Here is a 23,124-nt window from a genome sequence, read left to right on the forward strand (position 1 = left end):
TAGCCTCCAGTAAAGTAGGTAATTATAAGGTGCTATGTTGAGAAAGAAATGGGGAGAAGGGAGATTTCTTGCCTTTGAGACACTTAGCATGGCTGATTAAATTGTCTGCTCTTTCTTTATACAACTTGCATTTCTTTGGCTTTTGTATTTTCTAGTGGACATTAATTTTCTTGTTGTTTCTTTATAATTTTGTCATATTATTTTCTCAGGACTCTTTTAAACACTGGCTTAAATAAACCTGATGTTACTGCAAATCTGTATTTCCCCCAGAACAGAATATGCTCATGTTTATGCCAATTATTTAATATTCCACTTGCTTTCACAACAGAATAAGCAAGAATTTCTCAGGTAAATCTGTTTTAAAAAGCCATTTGAAGTAAATTCAGTTAATTTATAATTCAAGATAAGGGGTTCAGATGGTGCAGTGGTTTAGCACTCAGATTTTAAGGTCAGTGGTTCAAATCCACCGGCTGTTCCACAGGACAAAGATGTGATATTACGTTCTCATAAAGATTACAGCCTTGGTAACCCTGATAAGGTCCCCAGGAGTCCAAATCACCATGAGGCAATGGATGTGAATTAGTGTGTGCAGGGGTAGGGGTGGGGAGGAGGTAATAATTGCCCAAGATGAAATGAAATCTTCCCCAGAAATACAATGGCATTGGCAAAATCCTAGGCCATTACTGAGCCTCAAGGTCAAATGTGACACTGGGAAAAACAGACTCTAAGCAGTAAATGTGACTAAAAGCAAATAACAAGATGTGTCGCCCTTAGAGTCACAAAATCCTGTATGACACAACTGATCACAATGCAGTAAAGGAGGCATTCTCAGAGCGGTCACTGGGCTATGTATTCTTCTTCAGCCACTTAATTATCCTGGCATTCCACTTTTTGTTTTCAAGATTCTGTATCTTTATTAGCTCTAATTTGTCTTGCACCGTGATCCGCTGCTGCTCATCCAACATGTTGCTGAAGAACTGCTGCAACTGAGAAGACAGAGAAGCCGTGGTTGAGTGCAATCCTGTCTTTTCCCAGGGACAAAGCAAAGCAAAGTCATGGTAAGTAGCATCGTGATCGTGCAGAAGGTGACTTTGGATGTGTGCCTATGAAGCAAAACCAACATGGAGTCTGTTATGGCATGCTTGGTAGAAGGCAGAACTTCTCGGTGATGACCTTGAGTATCATTTAGCTGAGGAAATTTCTAAGCAAGATCTTAAAGGGGCTACATGGTTTCTCCCTGTTGCTTGTAGTACAAAGTGAAAGGAAAGAAGTGGACTTAAAAATTAGTGGTATAAGGGGAAAACAAAACTTAAAGATTTGAAAAAAAATCTGTTATATAAACTAAACACAAATGTTCTACAATTTTCAACAAGGACATGAGTACATAATCTTTTCTAACCGAAATTAAGCCTGTGACTGATGGCGCGACCCAACCACCACAGTAGAAAACCCGTCAGTTTAGATTGAAGGTGATAGAGAATGATTAAAAGAGAAAGTATGACCCACCTGAATTTTGAGAACATCACAAGAAAAGATCTGCTACATTGAACCCTACTGACAGAAGCCCTGATGAGCTGTGAGTGAACATCAGCAACGCCACTCATGAAGAAAGCAGGTGGTCATTGAAAAGACAAGAAAGAAAGAAAAGGTCGAGTGGATGTCAGAAATTTGCTCTTAATCATAGACTAGCTATAGCACATCTAAGAAATATTGAAGTCAAAGAGTTGAAGATAAATTCCAACAGGCAACTCAAGAAGACAATAAAATAAATATTATATTATATTATATACGTATTATAACAAAATGTGCAAAAACCTAAAATTAGAAAACTAAAAAAGTAGAACATGCTCAACATATCATAAACTGAAAAAACTCAAGAAAAAAATTCAAGATTCAAGTTGCAATGTTGAAAGATTCTATTGGCAAAATATTGAATGAAGCAGGAATCATCCAAAGAAGATAGAATGAATACAGAGTCACTGTACCAAAAAAACCCAACTAGTTGGCATGCCACCACTTCAGGAGGTAGCATTTGAGCAGGAACCAATGGTGCTGAAGGAAGAAGTTCAAGCTGCACTGAAAGCATTAGTCAAAATACAAGGCCCTAGGAATTAATGGAATACAAATGTAAATGTTTAAACAAGCTGATGAAGTAGTGGCAGCACTGACTCATCTCTGCCCAGAAATTGGGAAGACAGCTACTTAGCCAACTGACTGGAACAGATCCATATTTGTACCTATTCCAAAGAAAGGTGACCCAACAGAATGCTCAAATTATGGAGCAATATTATTGAGATCACATGCAAGGAAAATTTACTGAAGATCATCCAACCACGTACCAGAGCATTGACAGGGAGCTGCCAGAGGTTCAGGCCAGATTCAGAAGAGGACATGGAACATTGCTGATATCAGATGGATGTTGGATGCAAACAGACAAAACCAGAAAGATGTTTACTTGTGTCTCATCGACTATGACAGGGCATTCGATTGTGTGGATCATAACAAACTATGGATACGGATATGGATAAATTATGGATACGGATACCTTTAGAAGAAGGGGAATTACTGAATTCATTGTGCTCATGTGGAACTTGTACATGGACCAAGAGGCAGTTGTGGAAACAGCACAAGGGAATACTACATGTTTTAAAATAGGAAATGTGTATGAGAGGGTTGTAGCCTCTCACCACACTTATTAAATCTGTATGCTGAGCAAAGGGGCCAAGAAGTTAGCTTACATGAAGAAGAATGTGGCATCAGGATTGAAGGAAGGCTTATTAATAACCTGTAATATGCAGATGACACAACCTTGCTTGCTGAAAGAGAGGAGGACTTGAAACACTTCCTGATGAAGATCAAGGACTGCAGCCTTCAGCATGGATTAAAATTCAAGGCAAAGAAGATAAAGCTCCTCACAACTGGACCGATATAAATGGAGAAAAGATTGAAGTTGTCATGTATTTCATTTTATTAGATACAGTAGCAACGATGATTAAAACAGCAGTCAAGAACTCAAAGAACACATTGCACTAGGTAATTCGGAGGTGCAAGAACTCTTGAGAAGTACTGAAAAAGTAAAAGTATTAAAAAGCAAGGATATTACTGTGAGGACTACCATGCTCCTGATCCAAGTCAGGGTATTTTCAATGGCCTCTTATTACATGAACATTGGACATAGAATAAAGAAGACTGAAGAGGCATCAATGAATTTGAATTGCTGGAGAAGAATATTGAAAGTACCGTGGACTGTCAGAAGGACAAACAAATCTCTCTTGAAAGAAGTACAGCCAGAATGCTCCTTGGAGGCAAGGATGGCTAGACTGTCTGATGTTGTTTGGACATGCTGTCAGAACAGTGCCCCGGGAAGGACACCACACTTGGTAAAGTAAACGGGCAGCAACAAAGAGGAAGCACATCGATGCGATGGATTGACATATTACAATAATGGCTGAAGCACTGACACAATTATGAGGATGCACAGGACCAGGCCGAGTTTCGTTTTGTTGTGCTTAGGGTCCTACGTGTTGACCATGACTCAATGACCTCAGACAACAACAACATTCTCAAGCTGGTATTTTATCTCTCAGGAACTTGTTCTAATCCTTTACCATTTCAATCTCAACCGAGCTGTTGTTATTAGGTGCCATTGAAATGGCAGATGATAAACCCAGACAATGTAATATGTAGGCCTAATAATTTCCAAGATATTTAGTAACTTACTGATATTAAAGTGAGATTAGCAACTTACTGATATTAAATTGTAGTTCTATTAAAATTGAAACTTATGGTCTCTTTTTTTATGCCACTTGGCAGCAATAATGTATATATATGTCATCCACATATATGTTTTATATATACATATATAATAAGTATGTCCAATTTTTCCACTTAAAGGGGTCTATCTACTGTAAGACATCCATAACAAGGAAAGGAACTTTAAAAGGTCTATTAAAAGGGATTTATTTCATATGATCAAAGGTGTTATTTGTTGATTTAATAGGTTACTTTATGAGAATTTTAAAGAGTTTCAATGTTAAAAAGCTTATAAATCAAATAATTGGGTTTGTCATTGTTGAAACAACAAAATTTTCTTTGATTACTGGGTTGGAGAATTTCATTTCTTCCTTTATACAATCAGCCTTAAAAGCAAGAGTTTGACAGAACAAATTCTTGGATTAAAAACCAAACCACATGACTTTTTAAAAAGCTAACATTTTACTATTATGATCTTTGCTAATTAGCTCAAGTATGATTTCTCAATGACCCGTGATAAAGTATTTACAAGTCTGAAACTTTGTGAAAAGTGACAAAATATTTCCCTATTTTTCTAAATCAAAAGTAACTTTATTTAATGTGCTACAAGTAACATGAAACATGTTGTCAAATCAGGAGAAATGCCAAATTTTCTTTGGGTTCAAATTTAAATATAACTCTTCTCTCTCTTTTCCTTCTCTTTTTTTGTTTTATAGTTTCTATTATTCCTATCATTCATTACTTATTGTAGTCAACTACCCCAACACCACCCATCCTTCCTTCCACAGCTAACAGCTACATCACAGTGCCATGGAAACACCAATCACTATCAGTTCATGTGAAAAACCAAAAAGAAAAAACCCCCAAAACAGGTACAAGCAAGTGAACAATACCCAAGTCTAAAGGAATTTTCTGAAGAAGAAAAGCCTCAGGAATTACCATAAAAAGAATTCAGAAGAATGATGTTCATCTACTTCCATTGGATTTATGCTTGACATTAGACAACTATAATATAATATTATGTCATAATTCACATTATACTCATGGAGTTTCTTTTTTTTTTTTTACAATATTTTTACTGTGAGTTTGGTGGGGGTTTACATTTAAGATCATTGAGTTTGTATTCAACAATTAAAAGTATTTAACAAATACCCCCAATAATTTCCTCTATTCCCCTACTTTGACTTATATTCTCCTTCTGTGGATCACCATCTTCTCTGTGACGCAAGTTGCCATCTGTTGACCCTTTAGTTTATTGACTTAGCTTTCCTCGCTTCCCCCTTCCCACTTGTTAACCCGACGGATTTGTTCCTTTGTAGGTTATAGTCGTGAGATTTGTTTCCAAACTGACTAAGTTGGCCATCCATTTCTTTGATTCTATTATTCTGCTCTCTTACAATGCTAATTCTGTTATTATAGCAGTCATCTTTTGAATTTCTATTTTCTGTTGTTGTTGTACGGTTCTAGTCTTTCTATTTCCCCCACATAATTCTTTGGTTTCTTTCTCCAGTCAAGTATATGAGCATCATTGTTCTGAATTCTTTTTCTAGCAATCCCAGTGGCTTTTCTTCTCCAGAAAATTTCTTTGGACTTTCTCACTTGTCTGTACCTGTTTTTCTTGTTGTTGTTTCTTATGTGGACTGATATTGCCTGCTGTCTCCACGACATTGTGACACAGCTGTTAGGGATGGGAGGAAGGCTGGGTGAGATTGGGGTCATTGACTCATTAAGCGGTGAAAGAGAAAAAAAGAGAGCGAGAGAAAAAAAAATGGTGAAAGAGAGGAATAAAAGAAACAATAAAACAAAAATAGGAGGAGAGGAGAGAGAAGAAGAGGGAGAGAAAACAGAAAAAGAAATAGAATTGGGCTAATAAAAATAATAAATATATTAAAAAATAAATTAAAATCTGCTATTTGGGAAAAGACCAGGATAGATGAGAGGCAGGCAAGCATATTTGCAAGAACTGATAAAAATGAAGGAATACACCAAGCTGTACTGAATGCATTAGCATAAAACAAAGTTCCAGGAATTGATGGAATACAAATAGAAAGCCTTTAACAAACTGACGAGCACTGGAACACTCACTCATGTGCACCAAAATTTGGACGATAGCTACCTGGTCAACTAACTGCAAGAGATCCATATTTGTTCCCCTTCCAAAGAAAAGTCACCCAACAGAATGTGGAAATTATCAAACAGTGTCATTACTATAACACACAAGTTAAATTTTGCTGAGGATCATTTGAAAATGGTTGCAGTATTGCATGGACAGGAAGCTGCCAGAAATTTTAGTTGGATTCTGAAGAGGACATGAAATGAGGGGCATCACTGTTATCACTGTTGGGGCTTGGCTGAAAGCAAAGAATATCAGAGAGATGTTCACTTGTGATTTGCTGATTAGGCAAAGGCATTGAATTGTGTGGATCATAGCAAACTGTGTTAAAACATTGTGAAAGATGAGAGTTCCAGAACACTTACTCCACTGGGGAACCTGTATTTACACTGAGACGCAGTCACTTTAAGAGAACGAAGGGGACTAGATGGTTTAAAATCAGGAAAGGTGTGTATCAGAGTTGTATCTATTCACCATGATTATTCGATGTGTGTGTTGGATAAACAATTTGAGAAACTGGATTATATGGAGAAGGAGAAATGAGGTTTAAAAGAAGGCCTATGCTACAACCTATGCTACACAGATGACATAATCATGCTTGCTGGATGCGAAGAGGACTTGAAGTATGTACTGATAAAGATCAGAGAATGCAGATTTCAGTATGAATTACACTGACATGTGAGGAAAACCAGAATCCTCACTACTAAACCAATAAACAACATTATGATAATGGAAAAGAGATTGAAGTGGTCAAAGAGTTCATCTTACCTGGATCTACAATCAATGCTCATGGAAGCAGCAGTCAAGAAATCAAACGACAGATTGCATCGGGCAAATCTTCTGCATAAGACTTCTTTAAAGTTTTTTTATTTTTTTAAGTTTTAAAGAACATAGACCATAAAGAACATAGCTGTCACTTTGGAAAGTAAAGTACACCTGATCCAAGGAAGGGTATTTTAAATGCTTTATAGACATGTAAAAGCTGGGCAATGAATAAAAACGACTAGACAATTAAGGAATGCACAACATGGTATGGGGAAGGCATTGAGCATACCGTGGGTTCCTGAAGAATAATCACACCTGCTTTGGAGGAAGTAGCGGCTATTGCACTTTCGAAGCAAAGACGGTGAGACTTTTTCTTACACACTTTGGATCTGCTATAAGAAGGGATTAATTCCTGGAGAAGGACACCATGCGTGGGAAAGTAGAGGGTCATCAAAAAAGAGGAAGACTGTCAATGAGCAAGATTGACAACAGGGGCTGCAAAAATACCATTGGGAGGATGTAACAAGACCAGGCAGTGTCTCATCTGTGATCCATAGGATTGCTAGGAGTAGAAACTGACTTAAAAACACCTAACCACTGGCCACACATCCATGATTTGTCTCCTGCATTTGCTAGGAAAGGAGTGGGGGTCTGGAGGGTGGTCAATGGGACTTCCTTTAAAGGACATTCTACCAGTAGGGTAGAATGCAACAACGAGAGCACATGTATCAATTGTGAAGGTGGGGAGGGAAATGAAACTCATGCGACTTCCATTTCACTTTTCTTTTTATTTATCGTTTTAGATGTTGTCATGTAAGCTGACACATTGTGCAAGTTCAAAAGGAGCTCCATCTTGGGGGTTTTAAGAGAGAACGAGGGACTAATGGTTTCATGATAAACCGTCAGCTCCAAATATTTTAGAACTGCATGATTGCTAGGGGTGGGGTAGGGGTGGGGAAGAGTACTAAAACTTCATACTGTGAAGCTCACTGACCAGAGGAAATGCTTATCTGACGAAAGAGATACTTATATCATTCCTGTGTCCTCTGGTACAAATAACGCAGTGTATCCAAAAACTAGTCTGTCATGATCATGTGGCCATTTCTGGAATCATGCGCTGGGACATCTTACCTCATTTTTAACCAATGATCACTGCTCACAACCTACAACCACGACTTCTAATTTTTGAAGTCTAAAGTTCTTTCTTGTGGATTCCTCAGTCTTGCAAAAATCGAAGTCTGCTTTCTCGCCTCTTTTAAATGACTCCACTGTATATACTATTAATCTAAAATAATTTTCTATTATAAACTTATAGCAGTTTGTGCTTATGCACCAGGACAGCATTATAGTAGAATTATCAGCATAGCTAATTTATTTGTGTTTAAAATGTCAATAGTCTATAGTTTAAGCTCTCTCTTTTTGCTCTCAGTGAATTTTGGAACTTCAATCATTATTCAGTTATTGTTAGTGCTTACTTACCCTTAATTTTCATATTACATTCACAAACAACAAAACTTTTAGAAAGCCTTCATGTCATTGCATCATATAGTTATATTTTATATTAGAAATGTATAATGTACACAAATCTAAATTTTTCTCATTTTCTATGTTTTGTATAATTTTGTACAACATTGCACTCCATTTTAATGTATTTTTCATACACAGAAAAATAAGCAGAATTAAAACAAGTTTATTTTCCACTGATTTAAATTTTGTTTTCCCAGTGAACATATGCTCTGTTATCATTGCTAAATTTACACTTCATTCTTCTATTCATCAAACAACACTAAGAATAATACCAATAATAAAATTTAACTGGGTTGTGTAGAGGCAAACATGAATTAATAGACTTTAGAATATTTGACAGCAAACTTAGTTTTGATTCCAGCTTTCTGCCCAGCATGTATTGGGTGTGCCCTTCTCTCCAAGGAATCTCTGACAACTCAGCTCCAGGCAAGCCAAATCCAAACTAGATAATTCCACAAAAGAATTAGCCTTTCTTCCTGTCTGATGATAACAGCTCCTCAACTGGCTGCTTCTCCTGTTCATTTTTTATTTTGCTTAAGAGCAAATTTCAGGTCACTACGACTTACACATTTATTTATTAGTTTATTTGCTGGTGGGAATTGGGGACTAAATTTTCTGTTACTATTTACACTGGAGCCCAAAGGTTGGTGGTCAGAATTCATCAGCCACTCCATGTAGTCTACCTTTGTAAAGATTTCAAACTTGGAAACAGTTTTGACTTGAAAGCACTTTTGCTCTGTCTTAAAGGGTTTTTATGGGTCCAAATCAGCAGCAATAAGTGTTGTTTTTCCTATACTTAACAATATAATTCCAGTCCCTGGTATTTAGTTTATACTTATACACTTTGTATTTTTATTAATTCCATTGAGGTATCACTTATATACAATAAATTGTATCCACTTAGTGTGTACAAGTCAATGAGTGTTAACTGACTTGTAACGCATCTGAGAAACTATGGACATCCTCAGGACACGGTACATTCCCATTGCCTACAAAAGGTCCGCGGGTTCTTCTGTAGCCCATCCTTCCTCTGTCCCTAGATTAGGCAACCATGAATCTGTCGCTTATATCTATAGATTAGCTTGCATTTCCTGGAATTTAGTATAAGTAGAAGGCCACAATATATATAAAATCTGGTTCCTTTTATGCAATAATGCTCATCTTGAGATTCATCTGTGTTGCTTCATGAAGTTTTTCTTTTTATTGTAGGGTATTCCATTGTACGTATGGATATATAAGATTTCCACTGTCTAATTATGTTGCTTGGGCAAATCTGCGGCCCCCCACCTCTCTATAACGTCACAGAGCAGAGTTGTCATGTTGAGGACTACGGAGTGCCTGACCCAGGCCATGGGATTTTCAATCATTTCATATGCCTGGGTAAGCTGGAAAAATGAATACGGAAGACCAGAGACGACGTGAAGTAAATGAAATCTAGTGTTGACCAAGACTATGGAAAGTATCATGAACTTCCAGAAGAACAAACAAATCTGTCCTAGAGGAAGAAGTAACAGCCCGAATGCTCCTTGGAAGCACGGATGGAGAGACTTCATCTCATGCATTTTGAACATATTATCGGGAGAGCCCACAAGTGGAGAGGGGCACCACGCTTGGCAGAAGGTCTGGGGCAAAGAGAAAGACCCTGAATACAATGGCTTGACACAGAAGTCTCAGCAATGGGCTCAGACATGGAAATCATTGTGAGGATGGCACAGGAGTAGGCAGTGTTTGAATCTGTTGTACATCCGGTCAGGCTGAGTCATGGCTGACTCCCTCCACAGCACCGACCAACAACTATGGATGGATGTTGGGATGCTGGTCAGTTTTTGTACATTGTGAATAAAGCTGTTATGATCTTATGTATATACCTGTATGTGGACATAGGTTTTCACTGTTCTTCGGTGTAATACCCTAACAGTAGAATCATTAGGTCATACGTGTCTGATTAACATTTAATAAAACTACCAGTTTCCCTAAATGTTCACACGCCATTGCCTTCTTACTAAAAGGGTAGGAGAGTTCTAGTTACCGGAAATGTTGGACTGCTATCTGCATGGTTAGCAGTTCAAAACCACCAGCAGCTCTGCAGGAGAGACTTGGAGACCCACAGGGTCTCTATGAGTCAGCATTGACTGGTGACAGTGAGTAAACCCAATTTTAGCTAGGTTTTCAGCTGTGCAATTGCTATATTTATATTTCACTCTTCTTTTACTCCAGGTGTGCATGACACATTTTTGGTAGAGAATAGTTTTTGCCCTCTCAGTTTACTTTCTAGTGACAGATTCCCCCTTTTCTTTACAGAACTAAATCTTACAGAATTATACTAGTACCAGTGCCTATAGTTTTGGGGGAACTGATTCCAATTGTAAACACATGACCCAGACAAGGCAAATCAGTATCTCTCTCTCTCTCTCTCTCTCTCTCACACACACACACACACACACACAGTGACAGCTGCATGTGGCTCAGGTTGGATTTTTATTTTTTGTACTAAAATTTGATGCTGGATAATGGTGGGGGAAGGAGGGGACTAAGGATCATGTAAGACTAGAAAAATACTTCCAGTACATGATATATTTCTGTAGAAAGCCCACCTAACAAATAATGCTCAAAAGAAAGCAGTGTAAAGAAATGGTAGGCTTCAATATTGGGTTCTGGAGTACAAGCATGACTAATATATGATGTCAGTCCTCAAAGGAGGTCATTGTAACCTCATGGAATAGACATATGAACACAACTGATGATAGCATAGTGTGATAAGTGCTATAATAAACATAGAGGAGGGGGAGGTGTAAGGTAGTTCATAAGAAATATTCCTAGAATAGGTGGTTGGTTCAGAAAAATCAGAAAAGGTCAAAATTGGGGAGAATGTCTAAGAAAGAAAATAGAGCATTTCTTAAATCTGTTGTTGTCAGTTATATAACAGAAGAAAATGCAAACCCATTCTCTGACATCGTCATCATCTTTGGATGCCTGGGACCGTTTTGTGGTTATTACGGAGAACAACAGAACATTCTAAAATCAAAAGTCTAAAACATCATAGGAAGATGTGTTATACCACTATAAACGGTTCAGAAGAGCTAGAGGCAAAGTCTCTGGTGGTCATTTGTCTGTCCTCCTTTCTCTCTGACACTTAGTGGTAGACAGTAGGCTAAATGAATCTAGAGTGTTAAGAGGTGAGAGGCACAGTTCCTGAGGAGTCTCATGTGCTAATAAAAAGCTTTTAAATTTTCTTCTGAAATCAATGAGAAGCTACAGATAATCTTGAGGAAGGGAAATGCGTGGCAGCTATGTGTTGGATGGAATGAACGGAAGGCCAGCCTGGGCATGGAGCTGGGGCTAGCATCTACTATGGTAATCCAGGTGAGAAAATGAGACCGTTTAAACATCTATGAATAAGAAGAGTCTCTTTCTCAGAAGCAGAAGATGCTTTTAAAAAAACAACAGTTCCTTGAGCATAGAGTGTACCAATCCAGATAAATACATTCTTTTTTCAAATTATAGGAAGAGTGGGTTCCAAGTTATCAGATCTCACAATACTTAAAGTACTCACCTCTGCGATCTGCAAGTCTGTGGTTATGGTTCTCCCGACAATATACATCAGAGTAACCAATGACTCTGCTCCATACCTACAAAGTTAACAAGATACCCGTCAGAAATAGAAAGTGTTCTGCAAGATGAAGCTACGTGTCACATAAATGTTAAGCATACAGTCTCCATTAATTCCCATAGCCCAAATTTAAGCAAAAACATGTATCAACTAGTTTAGCTTCAACTTCTAATAGCAAGTCTGTTTTATTGAAAATTATATTAACAATAATATTAAATTAGTAGTAATTAATATTAATATTAAAACTAATATTCATAGTTTAATAAACATTTGTGTAACATGTAATTTTAAGTTTCATTGTTTAAACTCTTCTGAAAAACAATAACTGTTGTTATATTTTAAGTGAGGTGGTTAGAAGGCATGTCACATGTTTAGAATTCAGAAATTAGAGGTTATATATATGTACATTATAACCTTAAAAAATAATAGGTAATACAAAACCAATTTCAGAACTTCTGATTAAACACCTGGAAAGCCTATTTCAGTTTTTGTTTTGGTGGCTGCTTTTTGAAGAGAAGATCCAGAACTTATGAGACCCTCCAAAAGTAAACAATCACCGAAGGCTAAGTACCATGGGGTTTTGTTTGTTTGTTTTTGTTTGGGGGGAGGGGGCTGGTTTTCTAAATTCCCTGAAAACAAGCAAAGTAATAGAACCTTCCCCTTGCCCTGAATGCCCCGGAATATCCAATCAAAATCATGTAAAAAATGAGCCCTGAAACATTCCATGGGAAACAGCACATACATACCTGCCCAAAGTATTGTGTAGCTTAAAAAGCAAATAAAGGGCTTTGGGGTGCATTAAATAAGAAAGAGAAAATTAAGATAGGATTAATATAATGACCACAACAAGGTTGACCTGAAATAAGAATTAATACATACAACTGATTTACTTCAAAAGTACACACTTGAACTTAAACATTGTCAGAGCTACTTTGACATCATACATACAGTAGTGAACGAAAATACTGATTTCTGTTTCTTTTAAGATTCCATGTAGTATAACATAAGCTGTATCTGTATGAGTCAAGTAGGAGCCCTGGTGGCATAGTGGCTACAAGTGGGGCTGCTAACCCCAAGGCCAGGAGTTTGAAACCAGCAGCCTTTCCTCTGAGAAAGATGAGGCTTTCTACTCCCATTCAGTATCAGTCTCCGAACCCACAGGGGTGGAGGGGCAGTTTTATCCTGTCCTGTAGAGTTGCCATGAGTTGGAATCGACTCAGTGGCAGTGAGTGAGTTATGTGATCCAAGTAGAGAGAAAGAAACAAAACTCAGGCAAAGCAAAGCTGCTTTTAAGGCAAAGAGGACCGACTTCCCCAGTTCTCCATTTCAATCAATCCGGTAGAAAAAAGGCCAAATTTGGCACAAAGTTTGTAACCTTAAAAGTGTAAATTAAAATAAAAGGAAGTGGGGGGATGTGAGGAAGGAAACTTACTGTCTTAGTAATCTAATTAAAATAAAGGGGTGGAGGAATGTGAGCAGGGAAACGGACTGTCTTAGTGATTGAGTGCTTCTGTAACAAGCGGGTGATGGCTTTAATACACAGAAACTTCTTCTCGCCCAGTGAGGCAGAAGTTCAAATTTAGGATAGCGATTCAGTAGAAAAGCTTTGTCTCTGTGTCAGCTCTGGGGTTGGCTTTTGGCTTCTTTCAAAATCTGGGGGTTTGGGTCCCGTGGGTCCCATGTGTCTTGGTATCAATGGGGTTCTTACTTCAGGGAACTGGGTCCTTGGGATGTGATTCGTTCCACACTTTTTTTCTTGGTAGTACTGAGATCCCTTCCTTCTACTCCTTTCTCTCACAAAATAAAAGGTGGTGTCACACCCCAGGGCCTTGCATCAGGCTTGTGACTCAAGAAAGGGTGTGACATCTCATTTTTATCTTGCCTTCTTAACATAGCAAACATAACCTAATCCTTATCCAAGAGCTCCCCCTAATAAAGCTATTTCTGTTTCCGCTCTCCTTTGTCCTATATTTTGTCTCCTCATGCCTCAGCTTCATCTTTACAGTTACGTGTTGGGCTGCTAACAGCCAGGACAGCAGTTTGAAGCCATTAATTGCTCCTTGGAAGGAAGATGAGGCTTTCTGTTGCCATAAAGATTTGCAACCTTGGAAACCAGAGGAGCAGTTCTTTTCTACAGAGTCCTTATGAATCAAGTCAATGGCAGTGAGTTTGGAATCAGCAGTTTTGTGGGCTTTTTTTTAATATATTTTTTTGAATAGGCAGGTTTTTCGGAATAGGCAGAGCTGGATTTTAATTCCATCTCGACAAGCTGTGTGGCCTTGGGAGCTGCAAACTTGTAAAACTGGTAATAGCATATAAAGGAAGGCATTAATTTGGATATAAAATTAGATAACATATATTTAGTCTTGGTGGCACTGTGAAATAACGGCTGCACTGTTAACCATAGGTCAGTGGTTCAGACTCACGAGCAGCTCTGTAAGTGAAAGCTGAGGCTGTCTGTCCCAGTAAAGCTTTTCAGTTTTCGAAACCCTATATAGGGTCGCTATGAGTTGGAACTGACTTAACGGTCCTGAGTTTGGTTAGGCTTTGGTTTTAATGTATGTTTAAACACTCAGAATGCCTGGCATGCTTCATTCCTTCCTGTTCTGTGTAACTTCAAGAAGGGATTCTGTGTAACTTCAAGAAGGGACAATCTCTTTGAAGTATTATAGAACCAAAATAAATGCATTACAACTATCTTATTCCTACTAATATTCAAATATGTCCTCCGTACTATAAAGACAAGAGCCTCTGGGGACAATATAGTTACCCTTTCCAAAGCTGACAACATTCCCAGACAGTGAGCGCAGTGATTTGCACGCTCTCTGCTGGCCCTGCCTTTTGATTCCTTCTTTCTCACATTTCCCCTTCCTGCACTCACGGCCATATCTAATTCTGTTTGGTCCCTTTGTGTGTTTAAGCAGTTCCACTTCCATCACTGTTGTCTTCTGCTTCTTGCCATCCTCAGAACTTCGGGATTCTGATTCTCAACACTGCTGCAACCACTTGCCTTCTCAGTGCCCATTAGACAAGCATGGTGTCACCACAGCATCTAACAAGATACAATGGCTTCGACGTGAAGTGGGACCCCACCAAGGCTTGGACAACACGAGAACTTCTGACAGGCTTCTACTAGATCATATTTACATCTTTTGAGTCTGTTTCCCATTATGAAATACAGCAAAATGAAAATGAGATTTGAGTACAAGTTTTCGAACTTGAAACTCTAGACATACATATATTTATTAAATATGGATATATTAATTATATATATTTAAATCGATTGGTGAAGAAGTTAGTGTTTGTTGTGGACCAGTTGAACTGGAAACTGAGTATACCTTGTATTCTGTATTTAAATAAGACCAGGATCAAGATGTTCCTGTAGGTCACTATGAATTGGAATCAACTTTATAGCAGTGAGTTTTCGAGTGAGTTCAGTCCATATGTGTAAGAAAGCCAAAAAAAATTTAAAAGAATAATAGCAAAAATATAATTTCTACCATATATAATTTTTTAAATCACAAAGATCTTGTTACTGTATTCCCATATATACATTTTCCCTTATAGGATCGATCCGTGGCTGCCAAGACGCCACAATGAGAGGAGTTAACGTGAAATGGAAGGATATGTTCAGCATTTCTCAAGCTGAAAGAACTGAAGAAAAAGTTCAAGTCTTGAGTGGCAATAATGAAGGATTCTATGGGACAATATTGAACTATAGGGGAAACATTACAGGAAGATGGAAGGAATACACTAAGTTACTGTACCAGAAGTAATGGATTGATGTTTAAATGCCTTGAGAAGTGATATATGATCAGGAATTAATGATATTGAAGAATGAAGTACAAGCTATGGGCGTCAGTGACAAACTAGGAAGACCAATAGAAATGTTTCAACAAACTGATGCAGTGCTGGAAGCACTCACTAATCTATGCCAAGAAATTTGACAGAGAGCTACCTGGTTAGCTGAGTGAAAGAAATTAATATTTGGGCCCATTCCAGAGAAGGGTGATCTGACATAATGTGTAAATTTTAAAAATGGTTGCAGCAGTACATAAGCAATGTGTTGCCGTGACGGTATGACCCAGTTAATATATGTTTAATTATATATTCCAAAATATATTTCCATATTGGGAATTCTCTTTGGGAAGCAGTTCTGACTAGGAGAGATGGCTGGTAGCATGCTCAGCAGCATTACTTGACCTTAGTATGGAAAGAAAGTCAATGTCAGTGAAAAACATGTGTCCACTAGTGCTCTGAGCAAGAGAAGGCTAGTCTCAAAACCACAGTATCAATTATATGTTGCCCAAGGCCAAAGCTGAACACAAAATTGTTTGTTTTTTGTTCCAAAGCATGCTGCCACAAATAGTCAGTCCTACATCCCAAGCTGTAGAGTTTCTGCTCAAGGGAAAATTGCAAGCTGGCACTAATAAAAGCCTTTCTGTTCAAACTCATCTGGATACCCACCCCAAAAAAGCCAAAATTAATCTTATGGCCCTAACCTAAAACACAAGAAAGAAATAATATAAATATCATATATTTATATAATGGAAGAAATGATCCAAGGATTGTAAATGATAAAATCCCAAACTGAAGGACAGAATGTGAACACTGGGTTTTGGAAGGCCACAATGACGTGAGAGCCCCAAATCCATTTGGAGGTCCACACAGGGATCAAGTCTCCAGAGAATTCCCTCTGACAGATCAGGTATGTGAATAGCCTTGCTATCATGCAGAGTGCAATGTTTTTGTTTTTGTTTTCTTTGCTTTCTTTGTTTTTCTGTATATGAAATCCAAGATGGAGAGAGCTCTATGATAAAGAAGTAATGATATTGAAGAAAGAAGTACAAGCTGCATTGTGGGCATCAGTAAAAAACTAGGCAGACCATTAGAAATGTTTCAACAAATGATGCTGTGCTAGCACACCGAGTGAAAGAAATTCATACGTGTGCCCATCACGAAGAAGGGAAACCCGACATAATGTGTAAACGTAAAAATTGGTTGCAGCAGTATATAAGCATATGAGCTCCCCTTTGACTTATTTTAAATTTGCTCTAGCTTTTAAAATATCCTTTGGCTTTCTTTTTGGTTGATGTTTCTACTGTTTTACTTTGCTATTGTTGGGTGAATTTTCTTCATTTTTTTTGCATGTTTTTCTGTATATGAAATCCAGGATAGATTAAAGCTAGTGTATTTTGGTGATGGTTGTACAACTCTCTTTAATATGACTGAACTATTGAATTGTATGATATGTGAGTTATATGCCAATAGAACTATTTTTAAAAGATACAAAAAAAAACTAAAAATAAATCCCAGAGCTATAAGGATCATCAATGAGAAAATTGGAACACACCTCAGGGCCCTATTGCAGGCCATACATGGACTACCAAATATAATAAAGGAAGCACACACAGTGGATGAAGTGTTAGTTATATAATCTATTGTCATTTTGAGAGGCTTAAGAGTGAAGGGGTGGAGTTTAGCCTGTCAGTCAATTGGGTCTTCAGGCAAATCATGACGCATTGCCTGAAGGAGCTGTTCTCTGAATATTGTAAGTCCATAGTTGCTACTAGAAGGTTCAGCAGGAGGCTTTGGAAAAGAACAACCAAGAACTCTAGCTGAAGTGTGTGGCTGGAGGCAAACTGGCCAACGGAGCCGGAGAACACACGGATGGCTTCATAGACTAGCAAGGCCAAGTATGTCAGACCAAGGGGGGGACAAAGATTTGGGGGCAAACTCAAAGGAGAGCGAGAGCTGCCACTAAGAGACACAGCACTAACAGACAGAACAGTAGAAGATTTGACTCTGTAAGCGAAAGGAGATAAAGAAACCTGCGCAGAGTAAGACCTAGGAAGGAAGGGATGGTGATCCCTTAAAGGCAAACCAAAAGAGAAACCACAACTTACCTCAAGATCTTTGTGCTCCTGGGAAATGCAAAAAGGTTTTAAGACCTCATAAGTAACGAAAAGGCCCCTGGTAGTGCAATGTGGTTAAGTGCTCAGCTACCAATTGAATGTTTGGACCCACCAGTCCCCCTGTAGAAGAACATGGTCTACTTCCAAAAGATTTCTAACTGTAGAAAGCCTATGGGGCAGTTCTACTCTGTTCTAAAGGTGTGCTAAAAATTGGAATCAAGTCAATGACAATGGTTTATTGTTGTTGTTGTCAATTTTCATTTTGGAAGCAATAAAGTAATAATTAAAAAATAATAATTTTATTGGGGGCTCATCCAACTCTTATCACAATCCATCCATCCATCCATTGTGTCAAGCACATCTGTACATTCGTTGCCATTGCCATTCTCATAACATTTGCTTTCTACTTGAGCCCTTGGTATCAGCAACTCATTTTTCCCCTCCCTCCCTACTCCTCCCTCCCTTAAACCAAGAATTCTAGACACTCTAAAACAGGGGACAAGGAAGATAGTCCCATTATGTGGATATGCAATGTGTGTTCAAATGATAAGCCTGCCCCCAGCCCATCCCACATCTCCCCAAAAAAGTGTCGTGCAAATTAGTTTTTTATCTATACGTTTTTTCTTATTTCAAATACATGTTCAGTTTTGTAAGGGTTTTTAATTAATGTTCATAAAATAAAAATATTCCATTACTTTTGTTCATTGGAACAGAAATATCCACATTTGTTTCCCTCTTTATTTTAAGCTCCAGATATATGTATATTGATATTTGTTTATATTTTAAATATGTGAGGAAAATAAGTGTGGGGTGGCAGGAATGCTCATTCAGGCTGAAAAGATTTCTAAAGAAGAAGAAAAGCAAGCCTCAATATAATACAGGCTTTTTGCAGCATATACTGTATATTCTCGTGCATAAGCCAAGCTTTTCAGCACATATTAATGCAGTTTTGTGCTAAAATTAGTTGCCTCAGCTGATGTTCAGGTCGGCTTATACTCAAGTATATACGATAGGTCAAAATTAAATGTTGACACTTATTTTTGAGAAGTTAGTAACTGAAAATTATCCCTCCTCCCCCCACCTTAAGTCTCATCTTTCTGCTCAACTACTTTACCCACCCTAAAAAATTCCTTCCTTTCTCCAAGATAATATAAGAAGCCTGTTCACGGTACTAAATGATGGGTCTGACATCCTAAAACTAGCTAAGACTTGACAGCTGGTTACACGACATTTCTCACATCTACCAAATGTCATAGTATTGCTAAGTACTTCAGCACACATGACAAGCCTACTGAAACCTGAATGAGCAGCAAAATCAGATTACGCCCACGACTTACTGAGAGCAGGTAGTTTGTTCTGAGAATTAGTTCAGTTTATACAGCACTCAAAGCAGTCTGGCCCTCCTCAGTTTTGCTGAAAAGTGGCCTATCCTCCTCCCCCATCACCTCTAAAATGACACAGGATTATACATACCATCAAGCCTCGCAGACCCATTTCCAGCTGTGTGCCAATGGCCCCATGTGTCTTGGTGAGAGACCCGCCTGTTCTCTGGAAAACCTGCAAGTTCCTTTCAGTTCTAAAACGTCTAATCTGGTGAGGTGAGAGTTGAAAAACCCACCAAGGTAACAGGTCAGTGTTTAGTCCAAGAGCAGATTCCTTTTCGGCTATGGCTGAATTGCGTAGAAGATTTGGGGAAGAACTGGATGTGAAATCTGCTCCTTTCCTTAAGTGGATATAGAATTAGGACCATGCTATTTTATCTTGAAACAGAGCTTATTTACCTAGCATCTGTGGTCAGGGACCCATGAAGATGCCCACTTCACAGGACAAGAAGGCTGTGTGTGTAGGGTGTGGTGGGGGTGGATGTCTCTTTTGAATATTAAGAGCACAACCAACAACCAAACTCCGTGGCATTGAATCCATTCTGATCCACAGCTACCCTATACAACAGAGATAAACTGCCCCACAGGATTCTTAGGCTGTAAATTACCATCGAAGCCAACTGCCACATCTTTTCCCACAGATTATCTAGTGAGTTTGAACTGCTAACCTTTTGGCTATCAGTTGAGCCCTTTAACCATGGTGCAAACTGTTCCTCTATGAACATCCAGTAATTATTAAATCATGAGACCAGCTGATACATTCTTATTTTTAGGTACCATTCAGGTGGTTCTGACTCATAGTCACCTGATATACACCAAAATAAAGCCCTGCGATTTGATAAATAGCTCAGGCAAAGTTGCAGGAATTCATCATCATAACTTATGGATGATTTAAAAGATTTTGGATCTATTAAAGTCAGTCATTCCTGGAATCCTGTAAAACTGCACTGCAGAGACCCACTAGCTATGGATAAGGTGAAAAAGAGAGAGAGGAGGGAGGAATTTCTGGACGAGACTCAATTGGCCTAAAATTTGCTAAGGTTACTCTCCGAAGAATTGAGAAATAGATTGAGAGGTTGGTAGACAGTTCTCTACATCATATCGAAAGAAAGAAAGGGACCCAGCTAAAAGTAAAGTCTCTCAGCTCTAGAATATTTCCATGTCTTCTCGGATCAATTTTTGTCAATGTAAACACATTGATTTGATAAACAAAAAACAGTAGTAGAAATCAGAGGCTCTGGCACAGAAATAACGTGTTCAACCAGATTGAGGTCTCTGGTGGTACACCTATGCATCTATCAACAGGCCTGGTGAGCTCTCTGGACCCCAGGGGCTCCCTGCAGAGAACCCAGAGGACTGAGCTGCAGGAGGAATCCCTCCCCTGCTTGCACCCAGGCTAGTTCTACAGTGAATGGGAGATTTCCCTTTGTTCCGCAGCACCCCATAGGGCTCAGATTGGAGTGGCAAGGAGGAAGTAGCAGGGATGAGCAAATAAATGTGGTGAAGAAAACTGATGGTGTCCGGCTATCAAAACGTATAGTATCTGGGGTCTGAAAGGCTTGAAGGTAAACAAGCAGCCATCTAGCTCAGAAGCAACACGGAAGAAGCACACCAGCCTGTGCGATCACGAGTTGTTGAAGGGATCAGGTATAAGGCATCATCAGAACAAAAAATCTTACCATAGTGAATGATGGGTGCAGTGCGGAGTGGAGACCCAAAGCCCATTAGTAGGCCACTGGAGAACCCCTTGCAGAGGGGTCTCGGGGAGGAGACGAGCCATTCAGGATGCAATGTAGCAACCATGAAAAATACAACTTTCCTCTAGTTCCTAAATGCTTCCCCCCCACCCCATCATGACCCGAATTCTACCTTGCAAGTCTGGCTAGACCAGAGGATGTACACTCATACAAATAAGAACTGGAAACACAGGGAATCCAGGTCAGATGATCCCTTCAGGACCAGTGGTGTGAGTGGTGATACCGGGAAGGTAGAGGGAGAGTGGGTAGGAAAGAGGAAACCGATTACAAGGATCTACATGTGACCTCCTCCCTGGGGGACGGACAACAGAAAAGTGGGTGAAGGGAGACATCGGACAGGGCAAGATATGACAAAATAATAATTTATAAATTATCAAGGGCTCATGAGGGAGGGGGGAGTAGGGAGGGAGGGGGAAAATGAGGACCTGATGCCAGGGGCTTAAGTGGAGGGCAAATGTTTTGAGAATGATGAGGGCAATGAATGTAAAAATGTGCTTTACACAATTGATGTATGTATGGATTGTGATAAGAGTTGTATGAACCCCTAATAAAATGATTTATAAAAAAGATATAGCGGGAGGGAGCAGGAAAAATGAGGAGCTGATACTAAGGACTCAAGTAGAAAGCAAATGTTTTGAAAATGATGATAGTAACAAATGTAAAAATGTGTTTGACACAATGGATGTATGTATGGATTGTGATAAGAGTTGTATGAACCCCTAATAAAATGATTTATAAAAAAGATATAGCGGGAGGGAGCAGGAAAAATGAGGAGCTGATACTAAGGACTCAAGTAGAAAGCAAATGTTTTGAAAATGATGATAGTAACAAATGTAAAAATGTGTTTGACACAATGGATGTATGTATGGATTGTGATAAGAGTTGTATGAGCCCCTAATAAAATGATTAAGAAAAAAGAAATAGAGAGGAAATATGACATTAATACATCTTTGACCCAAATAAAAGGAAAAAGTGACCAAGTCTTAGAACTTTAGAAGGAACCTCATTATTGGACCAACTAGAGGTCAGAATCATACAATTTATATTCCAAACATTATAAGTACATCTGAGAAATCATAAAGTTCTTATTGTACTTATAGCAAAAGGAAAAAAGAACCACACAGATGAAGACACAATGGAAATCATTTCAGAAAAATAAAATCAGGTGTCCTGTTTAATCCAGTGGGATTCATTTACAACTCTTTGAAAATGAGTGAGAAGGGTCAGACATTAATGGAAAAGCAGCGGCCCTCTGGCCAAATGAATCCCAGCTTGATAAAGAAGTCTTTGGGGGTAAAATGTTCATTTCCACAACTGTGATTGGAATAAGGCCTATGTATATTTCTCAGAAATCTTCACAAGACAGGCTTTTCTGCTGAGGCTCCATAATCCATCAATAAGTATAAGGACATTTTGATTTCACAGGGAAAACCAGGTATATGTCCTAAGATCCAGACCTTGTGGCAAAGGATCAGTCCTTTTGGATCTCCCCTGATTAAAAATTCAAAACATAGCCTTTAAAAGGTGGGAGGGCGCTTCGTCAACAAGGACACTTCCAGCAAGAGGTCTCTATCAACTTCTTAGGGATCTGCCAAGAAAATGATCCCAACTATTTTAGAAAAGAACCACTTGTCTTTCATGGGTTTGCTCACTCCTCCATGACAACCCAAAATTTGCGTTGGGAGAGGGAGGTTCTTTTAGGAGATGAATTTATTGGAAATTAACATAAGCAGAAGTTTTGTGGAATCTTCCAGAACTTATGAGTCGCCCGAAGGACTCTCGTAGCCAAGGATCAGCACAACTTGCAAACTGCAAGTCCAAACGTTTGGGTTAATTCTTGGGGAATCTGAAATACTCTTTTCCCCTCACACCCTTCTTTTCAGACAAGAGACATAAAAGACAAGCTCCAAAGCTAAGACTGAGCTTCCATGCTGTGCATAGCATAGCCTGTTTAAATATATGCAGCATTGGTCATACTTGGCATGGCAGGCCTTTAGAACTCCCACTGGCTGGTTTCTCAAACACAGACCTAAGAGGTTGTTTAACAACAACCTTGAGAAGAAGTGGGGATGGGTGGGGAGAAGGGAGATGGATGCAAGACCTTAAGAAAAAGCTCACACAGGTACACATACTCAAACACAGACACTTTCCTTGCAATAAGAGATTTCCTAAGTGTCAATGATACCTGGAAGGGTAAACCTACCACTTGCCATCCTGGACAGACACAAACCAAACCAAACTAACTCCTTTAAATATTTTAAAGTATCCACATTCTTAAAAATCCATATTCTCTGAAAAGTGG

General features: G+C 38.7%; 1 protein-coding gene across 1 annotated transcript in view; it reads right to left on the reverse strand.

Moving 5' to 3' along the window:
• Positions 1–836: 836 nt before the first annotated feature.
• The window catches only part of LVRN (laeverin), a 117,039-nt gene continuing 94,751 nt past the window's right edge, over positions 837–23,124 (reverse strand). Inside the window, exons 21-22 of the mRNA XM_013005657.2 lie at positions 11,712–11,787; positions 837–986 (exon numbers count right to left, since the gene is read on the reverse strand). Of these exons, the coding sequence (XP_012861111.2) occupies positions 846–986; positions 11,712–11,787 (217 nt within the window). The 3' untranslated portion in view covers positions 837–845. The remainder of the gene's footprint in view (positions 987–11,711; positions 11,788–23,124) is intronic.

The sequence above is a fragment of the Echinops telfairi genome, unplaced genomic scaffold, assembly GCF_000313985.2.
Source record: "Echinops telfairi isolate 266 unplaced genomic scaffold, ASM31398v2 ScPeMD7_7469;HRSCAF=8507_1, whole genome shotgun sequence".
NCBI lineage: Eukaryota > Metazoa > Chordata > Mammalia > Afrosoricida > Tenrecidae > Echinops > Echinops telfairi.